General features: G+C 39.6%; 1 protein-coding gene across 1 annotated transcript in view; it reads right to left on the reverse strand.

Annotated features, from left to right (window-relative positions):
- Positions 1-23,738, reverse strand: part of cpamd8 (C3 and PZP like alpha-2-macroglobulin domain containing 8) — a 59,253-nt gene that overhangs the window by 12,362 nt on the left and 23,153 nt on the right. The window contains exons 20-35 of the mRNA XM_047375344.1: positions 23,236-23,467; positions 21,525-21,678; positions 18,917-19,047; positions 18,751-18,802; positions 18,267-18,565; positions 17,255-17,323; positions 17,006-17,162; positions 15,677-15,853; positions 14,017-14,098; positions 9,384-9,540; positions 7,237-7,311; positions 3,063-3,228; positions 2,539-2,625; positions 2,246-2,382; positions 1,019-1,174; positions 291-353 (exon numbers count right to left, since the gene is read on the reverse strand). Of these exons, the coding sequence (XP_047231300.1) occupies positions 291-353; positions 1,019-1,174; positions 2,246-2,382; positions 2,539-2,625; positions 3,063-3,228; positions 7,237-7,311; positions 9,384-9,540; positions 14,017-14,098; positions 15,677-15,853; positions 17,006-17,162; positions 17,255-17,323; positions 18,267-18,565; positions 18,751-18,802; positions 18,917-19,047; positions 21,525-21,678; positions 23,236-23,467 (2,194 nt within the window). The remainder of the gene's footprint in view (positions 1-290; positions 354-1,018; positions 1,175-2,245; positions 2,383-2,538; positions 2,626-3,062; positions 3,229-7,236; positions 7,312-9,383; positions 9,541-14,016; positions 14,099-15,676; positions 15,854-17,005; positions 17,163-17,254; positions 17,324-18,266; positions 18,566-18,750; positions 18,803-18,916; positions 19,048-21,524; positions 21,679-23,235; positions 23,468-23,738) is intronic.

The raw sequence follows: 23,738 nt of genomic DNA on the forward strand, positions 1-23,738 counted from the left end.
ACTAAGAAATGAGGAGTGAGTGAACGTTCTTGTTAGAGAAAACTATGAAGGAAAGGAAATAAGTAAAAACATCACTGCACTCTACTGACAACATAATCTGTGAATCAACCAACTCCAAAAAAGTCCCCTCAGACAAATATGAGTTTAATTATTTTCATTATGTTGCTGCTGCAGCATTTCACACACCTCTTTTTGGCAGATCATTGTGAGCCATAGCATTAACGTATCATTTTGGGTATTTTTCCAAGACTGCAAACAGGCATTTACACAAGCTTGAGTGCATCTAATACCTGCATGAGACAGCAGCCTTCACCTTTAGCGCTGACAAAAAGGCCTGTGGGGATACTTGGTATCTACAAGAAAAAAAAAGCAGGAGAAACAAAGAGAGTCAGAGGGGGCAGGGAGAGGTGACTGAGTCATTTATCAAGTGAATGAATGCTGTAGGCTGCTGCACTGTTGCTAGTGGCTCCTTGGCTACTTACCAGCAGCTCTAAATTGCCCCTAATTAAGTTGACACCCCTAATCACAGCAGAAAAAACATGCCTGGCAGAGGACTTGCTTGAATTCTCACCTGAAAGGAGATCTTGCAAGGGGAGATCAGCCCCTCACTCTCAGGTTTGCTTAATGTGTGGGTAAACAGGTCAGTAAAGCACAGTTCCCTAATCAAGTAACCAACAAGGTGCCTTTGAGAAATCCAGTCGGATTTGATTTGGCTCCAAGTAAAAAAAGGTCTTGGCTGCAGAAAGCAGAGATTGCAGCTTGTGAGAATTTGACTCTGTTCAATAGCAGCTCATTATTCACTAAATGACTGCATATTTAAATTGGAGCTTAACTGAATGAAATGTCCTATGTGTCTCTGTTATGACATCTGGAACTAAGTAAATTTGATGAAGTGTTGTTAAAGATCCGCATGCCAAACTGGTGTTTCCATTTCATCTGTACGGAAGAAGAGCGAGCAACCTTGTAGTAGCAAAACAAGCAATCAAACAGCAGAAGTTTTGTTCTAATCCACAGTCACCTTGGCCCTCTGAAGGAGTTTCTTGTTGTCTCTGTTAAGCTCAAAGGCCTCCTGGAAGTCGAGGTTGGTGGAGGCTAGAGAGATGGTGAGGTTTACCCCTCCTACGTATGAAAGGATGGCGTACTCCGACAGGGCATGCAGAGCTACGCACGTGTCCTGAAGAAAGGAGTTAAATGTCATGTTGGAGTTATGAGATCTGAAACAAAGTAGTATTTCGTCTTTTTTTGCTTTTTTGTCACACTTAAATGTTTCAGGGCATAAAACTATTTTATTATCAGACAGAGAAACCTGAGTAAGCATGAGTGCAGCTTTTAAATGATCCATCAGACAGAAAATAGCCATTTATCTTTGGGTGGTCATGGGGGGCTGATACATATCTCGAGTGTCATTGACAAGGAGCGGGGGAAGGTTACCAGTCCATAACAGGGCAACACAGAAAGACACAGGACAAACAATCATGCACACACACACGCACACACACACACATGCACACACACACTCCTACCTAAGGGCAATTTAGAGAGACTAATTATTTGTTTTGGACAGGAGGAGGAAGCCAGATTAACCGGAGAAAACCCAAGAATCCTCGGAGAAAACATACGGAATTCTAGGTAGAAAGGTCCCAGGATTTGAACCCAGCACTTTATTGGTGCAATGTAACAGTACTAACTCTACCACACTGCAGCGCCAGTTTTTAAATGACGATTTCTATTATTAAGGGAAATAAACTATCCAAACCTATCTGAAAATTAGGAAAATATTTTGTAAAATGATAAGACAAAAGTGAAAATTGTACCAACAGTCAAACATTGTGGTGGCAGTGTGATGGATGCTTTGCTGCTTCTGATCCTTTTTTTTTTCCGGGCAGGGACAACGTAGCTGGTCAGAGTTGATGGGAGGATGAATGGAGCTAAACTTTGGTCAGTAAGACAACAACCCTAAGGTGCACATTTTATCTTGGTGTCAACGTCCATACCTAAATCCAAATGAAAATCTGAAGCCTGTCTTGAAAACTGATGCTCCCAGTAACTGTACTCTCACAAAATATGCTCACATTGTGTTACTAATATGAGCTAAATAAAATACAATACATTTTTTGGTTGTAACATCACATCCTGTGAACATGTTTAAGATGTTTGAATAATTTTGCTATGGAGAATTACAATAAAAAAAAAACTTTAATTAAATTCAATAAACCAGAAGAAAATGTAAAAAAAAATAAAATACCTGCGTGGAAGAGAAACCACCCAAGGCATTCCTTTGCTGGGAGAGCCATTTGACAACAGGAAGTGCAGAAGCAACATCACCTAGGATGGTGTAGGTCAGAAGTCCATAGGCTGTCATCTCCACTTCTGCTGACACAACTGGCAGAAAACAAGTACATTTAGATATTTTCTGGGTTGTTTTATTTGCAGGAAATAAAACTTTAGCTCTGCCCATTGTGTAATGACAAGGGTGACTTTAAGACTAGTGTACAGTCCAATAACACCAGTCCCCCCAGACAATTTTCCAATAGGCACCTGACTGAGAGAGACCACTGCTGAAGCCCATGAAAGTATCTTTATCGGTCACCGTGCTGCCAGTCAGACTCCAGTGCGTGAGGCCATCTGCAACGACAAAGGTGGTGAGACGAAGGAAAATAGAAAATAGATTGGGTTGCAACCGTGACATCAATACCAATGTCTTCATTTAATTGTGCCTTAATAGACACATTTTTGTTTTTTCGCTCAACTCAACTCGAAACTGTTTCTGCTGCTAAAATTATGCTTGTTGATTGTTTTAAACTACAAAAGCCTCAGATCCAGTGGCTGTAATGGGGAATTGCATTTGTAGGAATGGATCTCTCTGTGTTTTAGTTCTTTAAAGTTCTGCACATGCTTTTAACTGACTATCTGCACACTTGGTGGGAGTATTAACAGAAATGTAATGCAGATTTATTTCATATTTTTGTTCTCCAACATACTAACTTGTGTATACGTATGTTGTCCATGACATTGAGCTTTAACTGAGCTTATGAAAGTGGAAAAGCGTGTGGTAGCAGTACCTCGAGTGATGGCCATGTGGTTGAGGCGACGTAGAGCCAGCAGAGCATAAGGGCTGCGGAGCAAAGACAGTGCATATGCAGACAGAGCTGTGGTGTAAGGGTCATCGGCAGAGTACGTGTTGGTTTCCAAGAATTTCTTGGCTTTAGCCACTGCCACCTTCTCTTCCTGTGCGCGACAGTAGAGTGAAGCAAAAAAACAAACGTAGGGTGGTTTCAGGAATCAATAACACTCGTACTTTTTTGATGGATTATTAGGCATCATTTGTTTCCTGCAATCAATATTTTGCAGTTGCAAGAAAAACGGCCCCCTCAATGTTTACTGGCAGCCCTGGTAAAGTTGTATCTACCACCCTTAAAAAATTATCTTTTATTGCAGAAAAATAATCTCAAACTGAAATATTTTAAAACTCAAAATTTTGTCTACACTTACTTAGAACAGATCGAACCTGTAGGAGTAATTTTTTACCAAATCACCACACTTATTGTCACACCTTATGTTAATGCTATGTAAAACCTCCTTTTGCCAATAAGACAGCACTTGGTTCTCTCTTCTGCTCAGTCTACAGGATTTATGTGTGGGGACTGAGATAACCATGGGAAAAGGCTTATTTTGTGTCAGATAAACCGCTTCTATGTTAAAATGGCAATATACAATTTTTGAGATGTGAAAAACACAATGACGATCAATTGTCAGTTTACCAGTAGAGTCAACTAGATTTTTCATAACAACTCTGTTTTTTCTTAAAGAAAAAAAAAGAGTATATATTGCCATGCAATCTGAAAAAGGCTTGAGGGCCTTTGGAGGAGAAATAAATCCACAACATTACACATTCCTCACCATGGCATGATGTGCTTTCCACATATTTATTCTGTTTCGCCAATCCCACCAAGTCTTTTTTTGCCAAAAAATTTTAATCTTAGTCTAAATTGACCAAAGCAGATTATTCCAGTTAAAGTCTCAGTTAAATTATTTAAACTGATGTTACGTTGTAACTATGGGTCTGTGAATTCCTGGATGACTGCTAGTGGCAGTAATCAAAGTAGATATGTCTCCTCACGTCCCATGCAGGTTGAAATTTTATTTAAACAAAGCCACGTACACGTAGCCTACCTGGGTGTCGCTACTATTAATAGCACCTGGGAGGCTACATTGGGACAGTGTGACCAATGTGACTGGCCGTCATCCAGGAATTCACAGAACCAACTTCCATTCTATTTCAATCCTTCCTGACTGCCAGCGGCAGTAAACAAAGTGGATGACTTATGCCAGCAATATAACGGGGAACAGGGTACCCACCTATTGCTCAGAAGGTAGAAGCCAGAGGCCAGACCGCTGAAGTCAGTGTAGACTAGTGGCCTATGTCAAGGCAGTAGAAACATGCAAACCTACACTGAGCCGCCAAGGATGCTGCTGCACAGATGTCCCTTATCGCCACCCAGGACGTAGTTACATTCCTGATAGTATGGCATATGACACCTGAGGGTGCAGCAACACTCATATTTCTATATGTCAGTGCAATGGCATCAACAACCCAATGTGACAGCCTGTGCCTAGAAAGAGCTTGCCCCCTATTCTTCCCAATGTGACATACAAACAGCTGGTCTGACGGCTGAAACGGCACCCGTAGCCCCAATATACAGCTGCAGTGCTGGGCACAGCAAGTTCACCAACCTCTGTTCCTCGGATCGGAACAGGGGAGAGCAGTATGCTCCCAGCTTCATGGCTGTGTTCACATAGCCTGGGGCAGAACCTTAGGAAGAAAAGCAATATTCGGCCACAGTTTCACAGCAGAGCCATCTGCCTATCAACGCAGCCAGGTAGGGGTATGTTAGGACCCCAGCCATGGGTTACAACATAGATGAACATAGACTCTGAACTGTACAATCAAAGGCTGGCACAAACTTTTCTCGAACTTTCAAAATAAATAACATTAACCTACTTCCAGCTCAGTCCAGGAAGAGGAGCTGAATCTCTGACAAAAACCCTATGTCAACTTGGACCCGCCCTCTACCAAGTAGATTTCCAGTGAGACCCAGACAGGGGAGACACAGTGCGTGAATGTCTCTCCTTACAGGCGAGCAGGCATATCTCTTCAACTTGGATCCACAAATTTAAGCAATGATCTGCTGTTGGAGTACCTACCATTCATTCATAAAAAAGGGGGTAATTAACATAAGCCTTTCTGAGATCCAGAGAAGTAACCAGATAGCCCCAGCAGCTCTAATTGAACGGTTTTCCCCCTGCCTGAAACAGGACAGCGTAGGAGCCGCCAGCTTTGCACACATCCAGCTTGCCGACCCAGTGAAAGCACCCTTATAGCGGCTACAGAGCAGCAGCAAAAGTCCTTTGTTCTGCTCACACGAGGCAGTTTCGCTCCTCAACTCATTGCCCCAGGAAACCATTTCCTCAGCACGGTTCACGTAAGAGGTGGGGTTTTGGGCAGAGAAAATTTTTATTGGGATGAAATAATATAAATAATTATTTGATGAAGTTTGGTTTTTGTTTGTGTTGAGAAAACTCGGCTAAGTGCTACCAAACATGATTAGTTTTGTGCTGTGTTGTGTTTTACATTTAAGACAACTTTATTTAAAGAGTGGTTTTAAAACACTATCGGCCATATCGTGCCGTCAACGCTCATGCATTTGAATCATTTTATTAATGGTTATTAATGGTAACTTAAAGGTAATGGTAATTTAAAGTCATGTGTGACTTTAAAGGAGTGGTAACAAGCTATGAGTTTCCTTTGTTAGCTCCAACTGCTAATGGCTAAGGCTAAGCAGGTGATAAATAGTTAAGAATCATTCATCCAGGAACATTGTTGGCTCTTATTCAAAATAATATTTCCCTAAATATGAACATTTCCTTAGTAAAATTTCTTCTTTGCATTAGGCCTACTGAGTGATGCATTTTCTCAGAGGGGCGAGGAGGCTGCGCCCTCCTTGACAGAGGCTGGTGGTTACTTGGGACCTTCTATTGGTGTTGAGTGCATTGAGTGTGCCACCCTTTGAGCCAACGTGTGCCAATGTGTGAAGCCCCATTAAGAGAGGTTTCTCTAAAAATGGCCTTTCTCTTAGCAGTTATAGAATGATTTGCTAAACCTATCTGAAAATGTCAGCATGAGATTTTACTATTGCAACAAAAGTACCAACAAATCTGTGTGCATCTGTAGTTCTCAATATAGAAATAATAGGTGAAGCAATGTCTTCTCCATTTTGTGTTCATTGGTACAGTGGGAACATACTCTCACCTCAATTTAAATGCAAGGACCTCTGGTTTACTTTTGGTAGGGCTGCCCCATAAAATGGCTTAACGGTTATTTTTCTATCCAAACTCACTTGTTATATAAACATTCATTTTGATCTTAAAAAATTAGGTCTACTGTCTTTTCATGCAGATGTGACCTTCCCTCTCCTCCATTAGATTATAGTCCTCCAGAGCCATCTTGCTGTAATTGGCACTGTTACCTTTTAATTAATGGAAATTGGAAAGGAGACGAAGGTATGGCTTTGAAGTGAAGAATAGTTTTAAAAGGGCAAATTCTAAGAAGAATCCCTCTGGGGATAGAAAGCAGCGTGAAAGGAGACAGATGGATGGAAAAGGGCCAAGGAGATAAAATACAAAAAATTTGAACTACTTAGAAAAAGAATCTAGCAGCTTTTATGTTTCAAGAGTGATCAGTTTTGATGACGGCCTTTATTAAAGTGAAAGTAAAACAAAAAAAACTTGGGTTGGTTAAATCTCTGGTGAAGAGTGGTTGGAAGAGAGAGAACATTATGACAGAGGTGTGTTTCATGGGGCCAAAACCGCCTCGGCATGTCAGCCTGAATGTTTTGAAGTAGGTACATTAAGAGTGCTGGGGCATAGCAAATTTCAGTGGGCCGACTGCCAACACATCCATCTTCACAACTTTCGGGAATGCAGTGATACGTCCATACAGGAACTGGCCTGGTGGGATGGGCCACACTTCTTTAAGTGGGTCAGGAATCACTCTGGGTGTCTGATGATTGAAAAACCTTTCTTCAAAAAGTTTTATAAATTTTAAATCACTGAATTTAGTATTTAACTTAATTTTCTGGTTTGTTTACAACTGGCAAACAGAACACCATTTCCCCCATGATAAGCCTCCCTCAGAGGAGTGACTGTTAAATGAAAGGCACATGTTTTTGGACTTACCTCTGTTGTTATCCCTGTCTCCAACAGAGCTGCTACCACATAAGCCGTAAGAGATATCTTGCCATGGATCCCTCCCTGCAAATAACATCATAAGTTAAGTTTTGCTAAATATATTATCTTGGAAATGCTCCCCCCTTATCTATATACCTGAAAGATTATGTAAATGTTACATTATTAAAGTTATTCAAAAGTATCTTCTATGGTGTGTGGAAATGTTTTTGTGTTTTTAAGAAAAAAACTAGTTCTTGATCTTTAACACCTGAAAAACATTTTTAAAAATCTGGCTACTGTCCAACTGTTACCACCCTGCCTCTCACCCAATGATTATTATTATTATTGGGGTTACGCACCAGCCCTCCTGCAACAGCAAGGAATAGGCAGGTATGTATGGATGTAATTATGGATGGATGGATGGATAGTTCTCTGTTGAAATAATGTTGCTCTGCAATAACTCTTATTCTGTTTGAAAGCCTGTTTATTTCCCTTTAACCGAAGTGAAATTTGTAAGGAAACCATATTTGTAGGTTGAGCAGCAGAGTCAAGTCAATAAAAAACAGCAAAGCAGCATATTCTATTAGATATGTGTATATTGTACATTGTAAATTGTAAATTTGTATATTCTGTAATGCAAAAACAGAACAAAAGAGCAAAGTGTACCAGAGTCAAATTCCTTGTTTGTATGCACGAACTTGGCAATAAAGCTGATTCTGATTCTGATATTCTGCAATGACCACTTGTTTTGAGCTTCTGTTACCCCAGGTGATGAGAAACAGGTGCCTGATTAACAACACCTCTGGCCATGGACCCTTCTGGTATATTCAGATGGCACCTGCTCCAAACATGCCACGTTTCACTGATCTGAGAGGGACCCATACCATATGGCAAATTCAACTTGTTGTTTCTTTAAACCCAAGCTGCAGCATTATTGGGAGTGAGCCCCGGTACCATCTCCGAACTGAAGGTCAAGTTCTATATGTTGGAGAAGACAGACCGTGAAGTCGGCATCCCACACAGATGACACTACAAGAAGACTGTTTCCTCACCCTGTCATCACTCCAAACTCGTAGAATAGTCAAGGTTTGCAGGACAATGCTGACAGATAGTTATCTACCCAGACACACAGCCAATCACTGGTCTCATAGCGCTGTAAGGAGGCATGCCATGGCTTCCCTTCACCTTCAAGCCCATTAGGAATAAATTGTATCCTCCAAGATGACAATGCTCGTCCCCACAGAAAGGGCATTGCCAGAGAAGATCACCAAAATTTGGAGGAGAAGAGGATGTGCTGTTTATGCCAGAATGACAAACACAGTCACACTGGCTGCTGATGTGGTTGTGTTGGTGATAAAATGATCTCACAGCAGTGTGTGACTTACATGGTGACCAGCATTAGGAGGTCCTAGGCAGTTCTTCCATTAACTACTCAGGCTCCCCTCGTGCAAGGCTGAAAACTAAGGGGGACAGCGCTTTTCAGACTGCGGCCCAGGAACTGTGGAACAGTTTGCCACTGCAGCCTCGCTTTGCTGACTTTGTAGAGATTTTAAAAACCAAATGAAGCCTTTTCTGTTCTGCCAGGCTTTTATGTTATGATTTTAGTATATTTTTTATGTAGATCTTAATGGAATTTTCCTGTACAGTGCTTTGTTACTTTGTGTCTGTGAAAGGCCCTTTATAAATAAACTTTACTTACTTACTAAGTTGTAAAATACCATTTTGTTATGTTCCTTTAAAAGTCAGTTATTCAGTGCAATAAACAAAACAACAGAATAATCTCTTGGCACTGGAAGAGAAGTTTTTTATGGGTGGGACCCACATACTCCACTCTCCTGCTCAACCCACAATTTCTATTTCTTTAAATATGTGAAACCATTTAAAGCGAAAAAAGCAAACTATCAAACTGTTTAAAATGTTATACATAAGTACTTTTATTTATTGTAAATCCAAATGAACGCAAAGTCACCTGGGAACTACTGGACGAAAAGCAGGGATTACCTGATTAAGTTAATTAAATCTTAAATATTACCCAAAAATGGCCAGTCTTCAATCTTATTATTTACGTAATTGATTTAAATCTGACCTTGTCCCGCATTTGTAGGTAGAGAAGACCGAACTTCTTTAAACTCACATCCCTCCAAACACAGACCTACCTGCAGGTCTTTGTTGAGGATGCGTCCCATAGCAGGAAAGGAACCATCCTCTCGCAGATGCTTGATGAGCCAAGACTTGGCTACACGAAGCTCTTCAGGGTCAATAAAGATAAACCCTCGAGACTGAGCAAAGGACTTCAGCACAAATGCTGTCAACCTAGAGGAAAGATAGAGTTAAAATTGCAGGTACGAAGATACAAAATGAAAATCCTTAAAGATCCTTTACAGCACATCCTAACAAACATCTGTATATACGCATCACTCTTTAAAAGACAACAACTAGATTTAGCAATCTTTCTCAACAAGCACCCGCTTTCAATTTGTCATCAGAGGACAGGAATTTATAGATGATTTGATGAAATGGAAGGAAGAAGAAAGGAATGAGGAGGGGAGCAGATGGGCGCGGCACAGTTTGATCAGTGCAACCGGATGCGACAGCTGTGCTCTTGAGAATGCGAAACTGCACAAGAGCCAATCGAGCATGTTTCTGGTTGGGAGTTAAACATTCCCAAAAAGCATTCCTCAACTTATGAAAGAACAGATCCTAGGGATGAAGGTCTGGGAATCTGGCCGGCCCAGGAGTGCAAATGAAAGTTTATGAGCCACGGTTAGAGTGGGCTAAGGAGAAAAAGAGTCAGTGGAGCAATGGACGACAGCCAAGGTCGGTCCTGGGAACATGGTTGAGCTCATCATATACATAAACAACAGACCCCCTGGTAGTGAGTGGAAGCTGCTGTCTTTGGCAATAACTGATGTGGCAACAAGTCTTTCATTACAGACCAGAGTTAGGTAACTGGATGTGAGGTAAGTTGTTTACCAAGCAAAGAAAGAAACAGGAGACGGAAAGGAAGGAAAACACAAACAGGTCACACATTACTTTCCTAACCTAATGCAGCCCATAAGTGAGCTCATAATCCAAGAAAATAGCAACTGGGGGATAAGTAGAAAAAAAAAGAATGGTACGTACTCTCATAAACCAAAAACATAAAATCTTTCCTGACTGGAACCTGGATTATTTATCCCCTGAGGCAAACAACGATGCCACGGCACTGTGGCACAGGCTTTAAATGTTCACCCTCAGGGAAAAGTTCTGGAAAATGTAAACTTAAAGTGGTTTGGGAAAGGAAGGAAGCACAAGGACAGCTGACTTCCGCCCCTAACCCACAAGCTATAGCACTCCTTTAGTAATTTTCTCTGTCCCCTTCCATTCTCCTTTTTTCCAACTCCCCACTTACAAATTGGCCCTGTCCAGCTCCACTCCCTTCTGATAGTGTATCTAAAAGATGCTTCATGATAAAGCCAAACTGGGTAAGCATTTATTAGGATGTTATGAGCTGGACTTACAGCTCTCTGGGTGATTAATTTATGGAAAACACTTTATTTACCAAACAGATAGAGGACTAAGCAGAAAGTGCTTATTAAGCTGGTATTTAGGCACCTAACCAAAAGCGTCCATTCACAAATAGGTATTTTCTGATTGCCTCAACATGTAATGATATACCTTTATATATCTAAAGTTTTATCTTTGTGACTCACTTTAAGAGGGTTGTTGTAAGTGGTGGGAAAGCGGCAGAAGGGATGCAAAACAAATAAAACTTGAGGGTTGGTGAACATGAATGGGAACAATGAAAATGTATAAAAATGTGAATTGCAAATACAGTCGAAACCAGATGTTTCCTTACACTGTTTAAAATGACAACCGTTTTTCCTATATTAAAACATAATGAAACTTTTTATTTATTATCTCAGTTAGGTTTTCTGTTTGTTTAATACCTGAAAAATTCTTGGTAGAATCGCATTTAAACTGTATGACTTGGGTTAAATTCTTTGGGTATCTTTTCACAGATTTGTCACAATAGTTTGCTAGAATTTAGGCCCATTTAGCTGTAACTGAGCCAGGTTTGTAGTCTGCCTTGCTCACACACCTTCTCAGCTCTAATAAAAAAATAAGGAATTGAGATTGGGTCTTTGAAATTTAAACTTCAAATCATTTGTTTTCTTTCAGCATTAATAACTAATTCGGCTGAGTACCAACTTGTCCATCTGAAAGACACATTTGTGCCCAAGATTCAACTTGCTGATATCTTGACATAGTGCTTCAATATTTCCACATAATGTTCTCTTGATCTCATCTATTTTGTAAAGTGCACCAGTTCCTCCTGCAGCAAAATATCCACATGATGCTGCCACTCCCAAACTTCACAGTTGGGATGTTGCTCTCAAGCTTGCAAGCTTCCCTCTTTTTTTCTCCAAACACAACAAAGATCATAATGTCCAACCAGTTTAGTTTTACTTTTTTCAGACTACAGGACAGAAAGTCTTCAGAAATTAAGGTTTTTGTCCCCGAGTGCATTTGCAAACTGTGGTAGAAACTGGCTTCTTCCTCTCTGAGTGAATTGTCAGCTTCGGTACATGACTTGGTTCACCAGGGATAATGACGTCCTTTGACCAGCTTCAGCTTGGATCCTCATAAGGTCTTTTGCATTTGTTCTGGGGTTACCAAAACACATTTTGCACCATAATATACCTTTCTAAATGGTATGATGGCTGGCCATTTTTACATTGTTTATACTTGTGTTTAACTGTTTGACCAGATGAACACTGCACTTCCAGGCATTTAGAAAATCGTACCCGAGGATGAACCAAACTTGTGGAGGTCCACAATCATTTTCCTGAAATCTTGGCTGTTTGCTTTTGATTTGTCCATGATGTTCACAATGAAACCATGTGTTTGAAGTGTTGCCTCAAAATACATCCATAGGTGTCCCTGTATTTAACTTAAAGTAAAAAAACAACAACTTAGAAATCCATGACATCATAATTTGGGCTTTCCTCAATTGTTAACAGGCATAGTAATTTTACTGTCTCTAATCTTTTGATTGTGGAGAAAGTAATAAAAATGTCTAAAAATAGTCAGATTTAATGTCAAACACTGAGAAAAAATTACTAGCCTTTTCACACAGTTAATGCAAACATCTGGTTTCAACTGCAGTTTAGTCATGAACTAAAAAAATATGTTAATAGAAATCTAAATATTGGTATTAAAACGGACCAGTTTAAAAAGAAGTCATACTGCACTTTTTGTAGCAATTGAAAAAGGGGCCAAGTAGATGAGAGGGAACCTTAAATTCTTGTTCTTATGGACTTTGGTTTGGGTATTTCACATTTGTAAAATGACGAGTCTGCTTTGTGTAAACTCGGTAGTTCATTTTTGTGATTCCAGACCTTGGAGACAGTGTTAGTATCTTGTCCCAGTTTATTTTTGCATGACTAAAATGGAACAACTAAAAAAGTAAATATTACCCAGTGAACTGCAGAAATTAGTCATGAATGTAAAAACGCAATTATGTATCTCTTGAATCATGAGCAACTGTCTGACCTTTTAATCAGCCCCCTTCACGGAAATCCCACCTATAATTATAGAATATAAAATATCTATTATTTTTTACTATGTTTTGCTACTTCAAACAGATTAATGTGTTACTTTTATGGTTAATTGTTCTTTTATGTGAAAACACTTAGAAGACAGTTTTTACTAAAAGTCTTAAGGTATGCGACGTTTATGAAAAAACAGGTAATCCTTCCAGTGAACATACAAAAAAAAAAAAAAACTCTTTCATCTATGTGACAGTCTTCCTACTGCCAGTCATTTAGCTCTAGGTTCATTCTGTGAACTTTTAACAGCCCTGGCATGGAAGATGGTAAATACTGCACCCTAATTCACTGCCAGCTGCTGTCATTTATTCTAGATTACTATATTCCACCAATTTCCCCTGTGAAATGGGTTTTAAATGCTGGAAAACATTAATACAACATTACAGCAGGCAATTAAAGCACTGCTCCACACATGAACTTTGGAATAACAACAAAAACTCTGCTTGTTTTAGAAGGTAATGTGTTGCAGATTGATTTATAAAGTGTCTGTTGCAGGTTTACTCATAGTTTGCCATTTATGTAGTGCCCACAAACCACAAGAAACCCCAAACTACTGCTCGTCACATCCTCACATGCTCTCACTCTTATTCAGAAAGATTAAATCATACCACCACTCACCAATTACACTGAGCATAATGAATCATTAGAAAACATTCATACCTATTACTTTTAAAGGAATAAAAAAGGTAAAGGCTCCAGACAACATATAAGACCGACTCCAGCTGTGGTATTTAGAGGTTGTAGGGTCAAAACTGCAAGAGGAAATTTTAATGCACATAACAGGGAATACATTTTACCTGCCTCAGGGAGCCAATCACAATGTTTGTTTACAATCTTCTGTTGTTTATAAAGCCTGCTGTTTTATAGTCTCAGCTCTATTAAACTTCATAATACCCGCCTGAGCTCCTTAATCAACAGGAGGAATGCACAATAAGAACAGTACCTTAAATTACAAGCAGTGGAGCTCCCCACAGCAGCTGCTTATACATAAAAAACTACTGTATTAAAACAAAATAAACCACTGTTACATAAATAAGCTTAAATGTATATCAAATTAAAAGGAACCTTTTTAATTAAAAGTTCTCCGCTCTTCCTAGATACCTATATCACATGAAAAGCAGAAGAACTCTGCTGCTCCTAGACATACCTGGAATGGTATGAAGTGTAAAGCTCATTTACTACACCTGCAATGACTCACCACATACTGCCTGAGGAATCCCTCTCGCCAAAGGCACTATAGGATCCATCCTGCCGTTTATAGGTCAGCTGTCTCTGGTAGCCTGGATGACAACAGAGAGCAGATTTAAGCAGAGACTGTGAAAAGTAAAAGCATTCCAAACATATTTTTATGCTGCTTAGTATCAAAAAGGCTTCATTATGGGAAAAATTTAAACTAGAAAACAAAGACACAGATAGTTAATCTAAAGAATTCTTACGGAAAAACAAAGCAGTTTGATCAGCGCAACCAAGGACCACCAACAATTTATACAATTGAAATAGTGTTCACCGTTATTTATTATTTACATTAATTGTGTGGAAAAGTGTTTGTGTAAAAATACTGTGAGAAAATGCATCAAATTCTTTAACATACTCCACAAAGCAAACGTGCAGTTACTGGAATTTTACCTATTGCTGTAATGTAACTGCTCAAAGATATAAAAGCCAAATTGTTGTGTGAGAGGGATCTGTAATGAATAACTCTTGGAGATTCCTTTGCAACATTTGTGAACACTTGTACTTTCATTTTTTTTTCAAGTTTTGTCTACGGCACAACTTAGATATTAACAAACAAAAACGTGAAAAGAGAAAAAAATGGTGTTAGTCTGAATGATGCAATTCATGATATATAATTTATGAGTCCAAAATATTACTTAGGCCAAAGTATAAAGTTGTTCATAAGTTCAAAAATGAAAACGAACATAAATCAGTGTTCCAAAATAGCATTTATATTCAAAAGCAGAACTTGTAATACAGGTACATTTTTTAAAATTTGACAATCATGAAAAGGTTCAATATTTTTTGTCAATTATTTCAGAAAGTGAAACTTAAATAGTATATAGATTCATTAGACACATAGTGAAATATTTCAAGCCTTTATTTCTTGTAATTTTGACAATTATCGCTTACAGATAATGAAATCCCAAAATATTGGAATCTCATGGTGTCACACCCTAATCAGCTAATTAACTCAAAACACCGGCAAAGGTTTCCTGAGACACTAAATGGTGTCTCAGTCCGGGTCAAGACCATGGTGTTACTGTGCTTGATTGGCCAGCAAACTCACCTGACCTGAACCCCATAGAGAATCTTTGCAATTCATGCAAAAGGAGCCCCTACCAAATAGTGAGTGCATAGAAATGAACATACTTCTCAGAAGCCTGGCATTTCAGTCTAAAATGTCCTTTTTAAAATTGATTTAATGTAATATTCCAATTTTCTGAGACACTAAATTTTGGGTTCTCATTAAATCATCAAAATCACAAGAAATAAAGGCTTGAAATATTTCCTTCTGTGTATTGAATCTATATATTAGTTTCACTTTTTCACAATATTGAATTTGTTTTGGTGTACCTGTATATGCAGCTTGCTTGCAGTTCCTTCCAATTAGCATGAAGGCACGCTACAGGATACAAAATGATTGACTTTTTAAAATTACAAACCCTGTAAAAAACGTTTGTGTTTCCTTCTTTTAAACAGTTTCTAGCCAACCTGATTTCAAGAGGTTTTTAAAAAAAGTGAAGGGAGAACAAAAAATGTAATTTCTCAAGGTTTAGTTGAGGAGTTTGTGTTAAACTCACAGGTGAAAGGTAAAAAGAGCGAAAGCCCAAACAAATCAACTTGGAGTCTAGCTTCTTTACCTTGAAGAAGGTAGTCAGTAGCTTCGTTTTCAACCTCAGAACTCAGCTGCCCGGTCTTCTGAAGGTACTTCAGAACAAAGACGTTGGGTGCAAAGTGAATCATGTTCTGCTCTCCACACCCGAAGGGCAACCTCAACAGCTTATCCAGGTTATTTAGAGTTGGTCCCATTACATCCCCTATCACAGGTGCACAGACATACATACAAAAGTATTTTAGTTTCTTACACTGGGAAAGGAGGTGTATTTCTCAGCTAATGAAATGATGACTATTGTGTGACCATATATAATGTAATAAGTACAGCACCTTGCAAAAGTATTCATACCCCTTGTACTTTAACCACATTTTGTCACATTACAACCACAAGCCTTCATGTTTTTTCATTGAGTTCATATGACAAATTAGCTCAAAGTAGAGTATAACTGTGAAATAAGGAAAAATGATGCAAGATTTTCAAAATTCTTTACAAACACAAACCTGTAAAGTGCTTTTGCATTCAGCCCTCAGTATTACAAAAGCACTAAATCTGGTGCAACCAGTTACATTCAGAAGGCACTTAATTAGTAAACCCAGTCCATCTTGAAGTTAATTAAATGTTACTATAAACCCTGCTGTTCTTTGTAGATCTCAGAGCTTTGTTAGAGAACATTAGCTTAAAGCAGGGTTGGACTATATCTATAGTTTTGAACATCGTATGGAGCACTGTTCAATCTATCATTTAAAAAATGAAAGGAGTATGGCCTAACAGCAAACCTGCAAAGACGTGAGCCTAACTAACAGCTGGAGCATGGAGACCATTACTCAGAGAAGCAGCCAAGAGGCTCCTGGTAACTCTGGAGGAGCTGCAGAGATCCACAGCTCATGTGGGAGAATCTGTTGACAGGACAGCTATTAAACATGTACTCCCCAAATCTGGCATCATCTACCACTCTTTCTAGAAGAGTGGGAACTGGTGGATAGAGTTAAATACAGGAACATCCGGAAAGAGAATCCGCCAAAGGATGCAAATGATTTGAGTCTGAGGTGAAGGTTCACCTTCTAGCAGGACAATGATACTACTGACATAAATGATACTGACACAGTCAGAGATACAAAGAATTGGTTTACATCAAGACATGTTACAATATCCACACTGGGGACTGAATTTAAATGCTAACTATACTTTTCAGATTTTTATTGGTAATATATTTAAAAACCGTGTATCATTCACAAGTTGGAAAAAAAACACTACTTTGTATCACATGAAATTAAAAACAAAAGGCATAAAAATGTAAGGTGTGTGAACACTTTTGAAATGCACTGTGTATGCCTCCAACCATAAACTGGCATACCAATCATAAACGCAGTGGCCCTTTCCGATCCAGGCACCATGTTGTGCGGTACCCCAAGAGTGAAGGCCTCATTGTGGTCATCATCAGAGTCCTCTTTCCTCCAGATTTTAAACTCTCCTACTGAGCCCCACCCGGTTGAGAACCCAATATGTTGCACCTAGAGGGACAAAAACATATACATATATTTCAAAATCATCTGCAACCATAAAGTACCAAAAATGTATGCACCATACCATGAAAAAGTCAAACCTGTCCTGGGAACTGGCCTGCCCACTCCAGGATGATAGATGTATTGGATGGATGTAAACCACGGCCCACCTAGAGAGAAAGAAATGCAGACCGTTTGAAGTCAAACATGTCTTGATAATGCTTTTATTGTTTGTTAAAACGGGCTGCACGGTGGCGCAGTTGGTAGCACTGTTGCCTTGCAGCAAGAAGGTCCTGGGTTCGATTCCCGACCGGGGGTCTTTCTGCATGGAGTTTGCATGTTCTCCCCGTGCATGTGTGGGTTCTCACCGGGTACTCCGGCTTCCTCCCACAGTCCTAAGACATGCCTGTTCGGTTAATTGGTAACTCTAAATTGCCCTTAGGTGTATGAATGAGTGTGTGCATGGTTGTTTGTGTGTTGCCCTGTGATGGACTGGCGACTTGTCCAGGGAGTACCCTGCCTCTCGCCCATAGACTGCTGGAGTTAGGCACCAGCTCCCCCGTGACCCACTATGGAATAAGCGGTAGAAAATGACTGACTGTTTGTTAAAACTTCCATACCCTGCCAATAAAAAAACCTTTATAGTAAAAGGAATGTGCTTGAGAAATCTCCTGACACACTCCCTCTTTCTAAAACGCTGGTGATGCCGATAGGATTTACATAGGTATTGAATAGCCTAGTGTACACCGTAAATCCTCTATGGCAGAGTTGAATTCCATCATCCTGCTGAACCAAAGCACATACAAGGCAGAAACACATAGCTAATACATATAAAGGATGACTTCAGTGTAAATACCAGGCCAACATTCACAGTGTCCCTAGTGACATTAGATATGACTTCATAGGAGGCACACCAGTAAAACTGACGCCATTTCTCCAAACAGACACACTGTGTGGTCTGCTAAGTGTGCTTTTTTAACTCACCTCTCTGCCTTAGAACATAGAGCTACCACTTGAACAAGAATGCATTGCTCTCATTTGTCGATAAATGTTTATAGCACAACAATATATATATATATATATATATATATATATATTTATTTATTCTCCTACCTGTACCATGCCTCCTCTCCAACTGATCCAAAAACTGCGAAACTCATCCCAGGACAGCATCCCTGGTGTGGAGACGCTGACCAGGGGGTCCCCCATTTTGCCTAAGGAAATCCAGGAGCGTGTATTCTGCCTCCCTCCGAGTACAATCTCAATCATCTCTGCACTGTCGTGGGGACTAGCAGAGAGGGCAATGTGGGCGTCGTTGTGGGTCTTCACAGCCACCTGAAACTGCTTCATCTTGGATGGCTTTTTGACATACTGATACTCATACTTATTAGGGGTGGAAATGTGGATTCTCTCTAAAAGGGATAATACAAAACACAGTTTTGTTGGGAAAGTTTTGGGAATGAATGTTAAATGCTAAATACTATATATTTTATTTAAATTTTATTAGAAAAATTGCTGTTTTGGGGAATTATCACTGATTTTGTTCTTGAAAATAAAAGTTCTTTAGATTTTGTTATTGAAACATGTTTTCACTAACCATTGGGACAGAAGAAAACACTGTAGGTGTACTCTCTTGATAGCCCCTCTGGCTGCAAGCAGATTGTGAGGCAGAGAAAAAGAAAAACATGCAGTTTGCAATTATAACATGTCTAAACACTATATATACAAACAATGTTCTATAAATGACAGCGAATGTCTTTTACCTCAACTAGGACAGTCCTGCGAACGTAGTCTGAGCCAGTGGGGATCCTCCTTTCATCTGCATAATTCCCCATCTTGCCTGACAGTATTCCATCTGAACAGCAACTTTGTGAACTGTAAGCAATGGCTCGGGCTTAGGAGATACAAAAAAAGAGTTAATCATAATCATTTAATTTCATTGCTACTCCAACCACAAATGACTTCAGACTTTATTCATTCACTAGAAACATATCTGCTGTATTCTTCGTAGAAATACAAATTTGTAAAAACAACAGAGAGAGAGAACAAATTTGTACCAGTGGCCAAAATGCTCTTAAGCTGTCAAATTATCACTTTAAAATACCCTGGACTCTAAGTGAATAGGAAGAGCCAAATAAGCAAAAATGCATACACAGAGTATAACCCAGCTCCCAACCCAAGGAGAGGATAAAAAAAAACAATATGACATCAAGGCATTAAGGCTTCTTCAACTCCATGGAGGATTTCGTAGCAGTCCTGCTTCCTGTTGAAGAACATTTAGAACTAGGCAATAGAGCATCAAAGTCACAGCCCAGGAACAAGTAGAGAACAACCAGAACATCTGAAAGATTGCCTGTTTATGGAGACTTGCACTAATGTTCCTGGAAACATTAGATGTACTTGAATATTTGAGCACCATATACCCTGCTCCTAATGACCCAACCAGGACTCACCAGACTATTTCAAAATGGATAAATATGAAAACTCTCACTGAGCAAAAGCAATTTGAAGATTGTTGTACTGGTTGTGCAGCTGGTACTGCCGACATCTCTTGTTTTCATCTCTGCACTGATGTCCAGTTGACTGAATGCTCCAGAGGGTTCTCCTGAGTGTTCTTAGAATGCCCTACATCATACATTTAACAGGAAACAACCTGCACTTCAACCTGCCTGTTGAAAAGAAATAACCAGCCCTAAATACTTTAATAGAATCCCTCTGTAGACCTCTCATAGAAATCTTCTCTTCATGTTGTCAGTAAACGAATGAATTGTTTAGTTGAATCTGTGACCAAGGCAGTGTAGGGTCACATGGTTGTGACTGGAAATGCAGCAAGAGGACCACAAACAACTGCGGTCCCATGACAAGGTAGGAATACTGGCAGACTCTGCTCTGGTGGGGGTTGATTTTTCCTAAAGCACAGATAATAGTCTCTGTTGGAGGGTATTACCCGTTAGTGCCCTCTAGTCCTTTGCTGGCGGCATTAACTTTTAGCTTTAGGTGCCTGCATTGGTGTCACCTTTCAATAAGCATCGTTAAACAGCAGATGAGAATGTTCACCAAGGTTCTTTGCTTGGACAATGAGCTAGTCTGGGATTCTCTGTCCATACTGGTAGATGCTCTTCTGCTGTAGGTTAGTTGTTCCTCAACCACTTGTGATGGTCTATAAGAAGGGTATAGACCAGTTTGATCACTCAATTGCACTTTTAAGGATGTCTTAACTTTAATCTTTGTGACTTTAATCTTTAATCTTGTTGCCATTCTTAAATAAGGATCTTCAAAGAGTTGTAGAAATTTTTCTTCAGGGTTCTTTGATTGGCCCACGAGACAAACTGGGGTCTCTAATGATGAATGTGTTCTCTTTTACCTCCACCTTGACAGTGCTGTAAACACAGCATAGGCTAGTTGGGACCATTCTTCCATCTGTATAATTATGAGTCTTGACTGTCAGTAATCTATGTAAACAGCAGTTTGGGGAACTATAGGCAATAGTTTGAGGTATTGAGGTGGTACAAAAAGGATTGGTGCCAACCTTCAATAAGCACCCTGACACAGCTGCTGAGAATGTTCTCCAAGGTGCTCTGCTTTGACTACAGGGCAGGCTTAGAACTCTGCTTTGTCTGCAAATGTACATGTCAAATAAAAACTAAATCTAAACTGCAAAAAAATAAAACATCAATAAGGATTTAAGAGGTCAAAATAAACAACACCATACATGGTACAGGCCATATCCCTAATTATCTAGGGAGAGTAGAGGGATCAAACATGCCTCTAGATGGACACCCAGTTCTCTTCATGTGGAGGACATTGGCAATGTGGCACTGTGCCAAGTGGAGTCTCTTTGTGTGTGTGTAGCGAAAAGGAAACACAAGAGGCAGAAGAACTATGAGTGGGGCCATGGGGGGCCCATTGACCATTAGTGACCTAAAAACTCATCAACATGCCACTGAGTGTCACACTGCAGCTCTGATTACTCTCCCCCACTGCTGGTCGACTTTGTTTTCACATGCACTCAGGAGGGGACTGCTTGTAACCTGGGTGGGTGACCAGATCACACACAGCTCAGCTTCTTGGCCCACGTTCTAACTCTCAAAGGCTGGCTTTTTTGTAATGACTCACCCTTAGGGGACCCATTGTTCTGGTGAAAAGCTAATCATGTTTAGTAATCTTTATTACTCTTAATAATATAGTCTGATTTACATTATCATAAATCTTATTAATTCTCAGACAGGAAATGCTGATCTGCTGCAAATTGGACAAGAATTGCTAGCTTAAATACTGCAGGGAAGACATTTCTCAACATTGTGCAAAAGATAGAATAATTACAAACTTTCTCAAGAAACAGATTTATTTCAACTGCTCTGTTGGGAGTACCTGAGATGTTTGCAGATCCCAGTTCAGAGAAAGACAACACAATTGACGTAGGAATAGCCTCTCCAGGACCCACACATTTCTTTCTGGTAAGATGGTGCTTTCCAGGATGACCAATAAACTTGGTACCTTTTGGAACAGACACTTTTAAATGTACCTAAGAGAGAAAAAGAAAAATAACCACCACTTGACCTCCTATGATGGCTTAAAATTAGATCATCTTTGTTCTATCTCCCTCATATTGTGTGTTTTCCCAAGGCACCCAAAGCAAAGGCGTTTTTTTGAAATCACATTAAATCAAGCCCATTTTCATGCTGCTTGACTTAATTTCTCTCAGGCTTCCTGAAGGATTAAAGCTCGCTCATCGTCCAGTTTTCACAGGGCGCGGTAAAGCAAACAGGGTCTCTTAACTGTTCTTTATCTGCATGCCACGAGTCATAAATAACCGAGGAGCAGATATAGGAATCACATGTTGCAGGGGTGGACATCAAAGGAAGGGTGATTCTGGTTTGCATATTCACCAAACATGACATCAGGGCTGCACACGCACAGACCATTTAACAGGCTCATCTGCACAAATCATGATGTCATATGAATGGAGTGCAGGATGGACCCATTTAAGGCCAGGATAGAGCTTTACAGCTCTTCAAAGTGAGTGCTACTATTTTGGAGCTAAAATAAAATCTTGGCATTGCATTCCTCAGGAATTTCAAATACTTCTCAAATACTGACCTACTTTTGACTTTAAGACTGGGAGAAAAAGATAGACACAAATCCATACAAAAAAGCAAGGCTAGAGACTCAATTAAATTTTGATTACTTTTCTTGATAATGTGTAGTTGGAATAACACAGGATGACTTGTGTTACAATAACAAACACTTTTGAATGACCGACCAACACATCTGGGAGTCAAGGGATTACACAATAATAGGAGTTTTAAATGAACAAATTAAAACATTTTGTAGTAGCCTGATTCGTGCACACGTACGAGAATGCTCCTCTGAACTGTCTATACTAACACAAGTATTAGGCAATACTTAATTTCTTTTTCTTATTTTTTGCTGTCTCTCCACACAATTTTTGGGTGAAAAGAATTTGACTTTTAAAGGTGAATTGTAAAGTAGATATTTTTTTAAATCTGTTTGTGGTGTATAAGTGCATACCAGGATATTTAAAAATGTTAATGTACAGTAGAGGTCCACTTTCCACATGCCTACCCTGGCTTTTAGTGCTATAAACCACAACAAAAGCACAGCAGTTCTTTCTGGGTTATTTCACATCTGTAAAGATTTGCCCCGAATAATTGACTGGAAGTAAAAAAGTACCACAGAAAACACAAGCTACAATTGTTTTGAGAGAATCTTTTACCAAGAACTTCTTAAGCCATGCTCAGGATTCTCTTTTAAATTTAAATGAAGTTAATGTTGACATATGTCTGGCCCTGCTGGCGGGGCAAAGGCATTACAGTGTGTCCTTTTTGTACTCGGAAGATATTCCGAGTTCCCAGTTAGAAAAACAACAAGAATGACCCCTGAAGACACAATTCCGACTAACGGAGTTGGGCCTCTATTCTTTTACCTAGCTTCAAAGACATACAGGGTTGTTTGGAATTATTTCTGGTAGCAACAAACACAGGCAGTGTGTGAATGTAAAATAGCAACATGTGCTGTGGAAAAGTGTCAAATCAACGCCCGTTCATCCATCAATTTTTACCTCAGAACAAGTGGGAAGGTAGTTGTAGATTGTAAGAGGAACTTTGGTCTGCTCTCCTCTGATTAAACTGTAAGGCAGTGTGAAGTCAACAAAGAAGGGTTTGAAAGTCCGAAGCTCCGTTCTCTCTGCCAAACCCAGTCCCGTCTCCTCAGAGAGTCCAACAGCTTCTGTGACCCATGTGGTGATCGAATCTGGGACATCCAACTGGAGGACAGCCTCCCCAGTTTCAGAGCTGCAAGAGACCCAATGAGACACAACTTAGAAACATGTTGGACAATGTAATGAGAACATTTAACCATAATTTAATGATGTCATTTAACACAGGCAATGAAAAGGCACATTTGATTGATATTAGTAGATTTAATTGGGCATTTTTACACTGCTAACACCTGTGTCAACACCAACATCTCAAGTGATGTAACTATAGCAAACACTCTAAATCAGATGGTTGAGAGGGACGCTCGGATGTTGACCTAATCTGTTCCTGTGAATGAAATGGCCTG

Source organism: Girardinichthys multiradiatus, chromosome 9, assembly GCF_021462225.1.
Source record: "Girardinichthys multiradiatus isolate DD_20200921_A chromosome 9, DD_fGirMul_XY1, whole genome shotgun sequence".
NCBI lineage: Eukaryota > Metazoa > Chordata > Actinopteri > Cyprinodontiformes > Goodeidae > Girardinichthys > Girardinichthys multiradiatus.